Source organism: Amaranthus tricolor, chromosome 12, assembly GCF_026212465.1.
Source record: "Amaranthus tricolor cultivar Red isolate AtriRed21 chromosome 12, ASM2621246v1, whole genome shotgun sequence".
In the NCBI taxonomy this organism is placed as follows: Eukaryota; Viridiplantae; Streptophyta; class Magnoliopsida; order Caryophyllales; family Amaranthaceae; genus Amaranthus; species Amaranthus tricolor.
In genome coordinates, this window is record NC_080058.1 from 16870191 (window position 1) to 16875328 (window position 5138).

At 37.5% G+C, this 5138-nt stretch overlaps 1 protein-coding gene across 1 annotated transcript; it reads right to left on the reverse strand.

Annotated features, from left to right (window-relative positions):
- Positions 1 to 580: 580 nt before the first annotated feature.
- LOC130828637 (uncharacterized) lies at positions 581 to 1936 on the reverse strand. Its single transcript, XM_057694602.1, has 3 exons — positions 1892 to 1936; positions 1612 to 1695; positions 581 to 1549 (listed from the first exon to the last, which is right to left on the reverse strand). The coding sequence occupies exons 1-3, from the start codon at positions 1934 to 1936 to the stop codon at positions 581 to 583; spliced, it is 1098 nt and encodes a 365-aa protein (XP_057550585.1).
- Positions 1937 to 5138: the final 3202 nt, after the last annotated feature.

Sequence of the window (5138 nt, forward strand, 5' to 3'; positions counted from 1 at the left end):
CATTATCAACCCAAAAGGCATCACGGTGACCTCATAATGTCCATAACGTGTCCGAAAAGCTGTTTTATGTATATCCCCTTCAGCTATTCTTAGTTGATGATAACTCGATCTTAAGTCAATTTTTGAAAAGATCCCGGCTTCTCTCAATTGATCAAATAAGTCATCTATCCGGGGTAACGGGTATTTATTGTTAACGGTTGCCTTGTTTAACTCTCTGTTGTCGATGCATAATCTCAAACTACCATCTTTCTTCCTATCTTCAAGGGTACATCCTTATACAGTCTATTACAACTGTATAATTTCCCTGATGAGACAGCCACCGTATAAGAAACTTTTTCAAAAGTTCCTAAATTCAATTCTTCTACTTTACTCTTTGCAATAAAAGAACATGTAGCTCCCGAATCAAATAATACATTCACAGCTGTAGAATGAATGGCGAACGTACCTGTAACCACATCCGTCGCTTCATCAGTTTCTCTTGCACTGACTGCAGATACTCTTCCATTAGCCGGCTGTGCATTCATTCCTCCCACTTGATTGCCCCCACGATGCATTTCTGACTCTTCGACCCGGTTTCTATCTATCCGGCCTTGTCCCCCATTAAAAGGCAGCTGAAACCTCTGACCAGTATTGCCACATCTCCATTCCCGTACTGTCGGTTAACTTGACAGTCGGTGTTGTTTAAATTCTGTTGCCGGTGCTGCCCACCCGGCTGTTGACTTCTACCCCCTTTCTTTATGTAGCATTGATACTCTCTATGGCCTCTTTTGTGACAAAAATTACACTCAACCAGATTTTCGTCACAATCTTTTCCCAGATGGTTTTTCTTGCAACTCCTACAGAAATAATTCCTCTCATTGCCATCTCGATCCAGTAATGGCTTCGCAGGCTTAACTTCTCCCCTAAAGCCCACATTTGCCCCAGACCCACCTTCTTGAAAACTGCCGAAATTTCTGGCTTTCTTTTGATAAAAACCTGCTGGAGTCCTTGATGCCTGACCAACACCTTCTTTTCTCTTCTCGGTGATATTACCTTTCTCTCTTTCCTTTTCCTTCCTCAAAATATTTCCTATTTGAGACGCTCGCTTGTACATCTGTTCCAAGTTGTTATAACGATCACTTTCGATATGTTTTTGAATGTACGACAATCCCAGCTCAAATCGCTGCATTTTCTTCTCTTCAGTGGGAACATCATCAGGACAGTACTTGAGGTACTCCATAAATTTGTGGTAATACTCATCAACAGTCATACCACCCATCTCTAACCGCGCAAAATCGTTCGACTTATCTTTCCTTACGTGCAGCGGATAGAATTTCTCTCGCATGGCCCTTTTAAACAATTCCCAACCAAAATCCCCCTCAGCCTGCTCCAACAACCCCGATCTACTGTTTGCCCACCAGTAGTCGGCTTCTCCAACCAAATAGAATGCAGCCTGATTGACTTTCAATTCTGGACATTCTACTACATCAAAAAGTTTGTCAAATTCTCTTAACCAGAGTTCAAGCTCCGACGGTTCCCCTTTACCATCGAAAGTCGAGGTTTGCTCTGACTAATCCGTTTGCTCATTTCAGATGCTAATTCCGACATAGACCTCTCTCGTGGTGCACTTACACTTGATAACGCTTTCACCAGATTTCTTAGCATACGGTTAGCATCATTTCTAGACGGTCTCTTTCTTGACAAAGGAGGCATCTTCTGCAAGCAAAAAGAAGGTACTAATCACAAGAACGACCTAAGGAGTCGAAAGTTCTGGAGAAAGGACAGAATTCTGCTGAACTTGACTTAACATACAACTACTTATTTACTAGTGCTTAGGTATATTGATTTCTATATGTATATAGTATAAAAAAAATAATGTAAATGTGATTCAAATATATAATGCACATCACACCTCATTGGAAGAAACCATAAACATACTATGATATTTTATTGTCATATCCTGATGCGTCTTCATTGATTCCCGCAAAGCATTTACATTTTTCATAAAGATAATAACTTAAAAAGATATAACTAAAGGAAAACATTGAAGAAAAGAAGGAAAACATTTTAACGCCAAGCGTCCCAAGTGTCAGCACTTTCATCATAGCTTGCTTTGTCAAAGTCCTCATCATCTGCATCTTCCCCAGAATCAGAGCTGGAGTTCGAGTGCGCTTCTTCTGATTCACTATCACTATTCCTAGGTTGGTTTATTGGTACTTCCTCCACGTCTTCTTCGGGATCCTCTTCATCTGAGCAACCCCTATCAAATCCAGTCCCATAGCCATACAGATCATAGTGCGACCCCCAATTGCCACTCTCATCTTTGCTGAAAATCTCTACATAAGTAGGAGGTTCCCGCTTAGGCTCCCACATTTCGACATCACTCTCCGACTGAACCTCGGTTTCCACTAGTGGAAGGTCGGGTAGGTTCCGCTCCTTCAACGGTTCCATGACCACATTAGCGTCGTCCCATATGTGGGGCTTACCCTCCTCCTCGGATTCTACATTTTTCCTAGATTCGGACAAACGATGTAACTCATTTAGGTCCAAATCTAAATCATAACATACCCTATCAGCTTTTGCCTTAACCATACGCATCCTCTCCCTATAATCTCGGATACTTTCACCATCCCATATTCTCCATATATTAGCATTGGAGACTTCTCTCCAGGCAGTCTCTGGGTCAAACATCGGTACCTCACTAGACTCCCTGTGGGTGTGTGAGTCCAAGGGTGTTTTTCCCTTATCCATAAATCCTGATTCTACATGAAAGTACAAAACAAAACATTACTATCACAAAACAACTTACAACACAAACACATTTCAACAAAATTACGTCCTAAGGACTACTCCCCAACTCTCTACTAGGTTGTTTATTCCTTTATCATCTGAGGAACGTTGGCTCTGATACCAATTGTAACGGTCCGGTTTAAGTGACCCGGAAATCCATAAGAAAATACAAATTCCGGTTCACTCTTTGGACTCCAGAGAAGACTTTTCTCTAGGACCGTCAACGTTCCGTCGATAAAAAAATATAGATAAAACAGAAAGCAGTACCAGCGTGAAAGATAATAAGTCAGCAGAATCTCTTACGTACAACTCGAGAGCCTAAAAGCCTTTAAAACAAACTAATTCAAATAAGCGGAAGCGAAAAGAAAACTACACTATCTCCTATTACTTAAGTACAGAGTTTCTTTCTACTCATAATCTAATACAAAAAGATAATAGCATAGTCTTGATGATTACGAGTTCTAAGTCGAGACCTCACTCCAGACCCCACCTACTATCAACCTACTAGTCGTCGTATGACAACACACAGTAGCTTCTAAAGAAACAAACCAATACACGTCAGAGACTTCATATAAATATCAATCAGGTTGAATACAAGAAAAATGTTCATTCTAGCATGCATAGGCTCTAATACATTTATTATTAATTAATCCCAACTTGTAACGTTGCCCGTCCTATTCGGGTCGTTCAAGTATATACCATTCATTATTAGATAATTCCAACTTGTAACGTTGTCCGTCCTGTTCGGGTCGTTCAAGTATATATCCAAATCTTTTTGGAGGAATACACTTGGGAGAGCTAATCCCAAGGCAACCACCGACCTAAGACGTTGTCCGTCCTGTTCGGGTCGTCAAAGGCTAAAGTATGCATACCCCCATGGTGACCGTAATGATCCAAAACCGCCATGGGAACAATAATTGTAATAATCCAAACCAATACGTTAACCCCTTTGGGTAACATAATATAACCAAACGTCAACCCCTTTGGGTGACAACACATAAATTCTCAATTTCCAATTAATTTCTTTCAAATTATTTGAAGTGTCTAATCCTTATGTGATTACAATGCCTCGATTAGAAATGAAACAACACTTCTTCCACAACCACATAAACAGTATGGTTTAAGCGTGTACCTTTAAGTGCTGCAAACAACAATGTTCAAGCATGACCGAAATTTCGCCCTCTTATGAATCGAGGTCCTAAATAACACACACACAAAACGATCATGTATTAGGACGTGTTTACACATTTAATCCACTCCATACTCTAAAATATCACCAAGACTTGATAATTTTTAATTGTTTACATCCAATTCCCAATGGTTCCGAATTTCAAATTCTGACCAGAAACTTTAAGGGTCATTTCGGAAAGATTAGAAAATTCAAATGAAAAATCCGACTTTTCCATTGCGTTCGAAACGCATCAATTATCTTGGGTACCAAATTTCATAATTTCTAACATCCATTTACTATTTTTAATTATTTTAAGCGTTTAACGAGTTTTTAACGCAACGGTGCATAAAACAACGGAAAACGACTAATATTTCCGGGTCGGCACCTTTAACGAGGCAGAACAGCTACTGCCCGAATATATATACATATATTTTTTTTTTAATTCATTATTATTATTATTTTATATATACATTATCAACCCTTTTTCTTTTAAATCTCATGACCAAAATAATTCTAGCAAGGTCACATTCACAAAATCCTTGAAGAGACTTGAAATTTCATGAATTATGATAACTAAATTAAATACTTAATTCTCTTAACAAATCAAATTTTGTAGAGAATTAAAAAACCAAATCACTCTTTTAAATCAAGACACATATATATAAACACAATCTCTCATGCAAAAAAAAAAATCAAATTTTACTAAAGGGTTTACAAATTCTCGGATGACTACATTACTTGATCCATACCATCTAAATTTTTACTAACAAATTGAAATTTAGTTAGAGAAATTTAAATCATAAAAGAAGTATATTTAAATATCAACATAAACTCAATTCTTAAAACAAATTTAAACTTTGTTAAAGAATATAAATCAAGAAACATAACTTAATTCTTTTAACAAAATTAAGGTTTATTAAAGAATTGTTAAAGAAAATTACATAAAAATATACTCAATCCTCCTCAAAGTCATAGGATATCATCATACATAAAATGTAATTCATCTTAGAAAATCTTGTATATAAAATCTATAACTAGCAATTCAATTAAACTTACCCCTTTGATCAAAAGATTGAATGGAAAAACAAGGGAACAATTTTTTTTTCTTTGGAAATGCCGAACCAAAAGAGCACAAAGGAGAGAATTTTTTTTCTGATTTTCTTTGTTCACTTGGGAGCTTAGAAGAGTGAAGAATTCA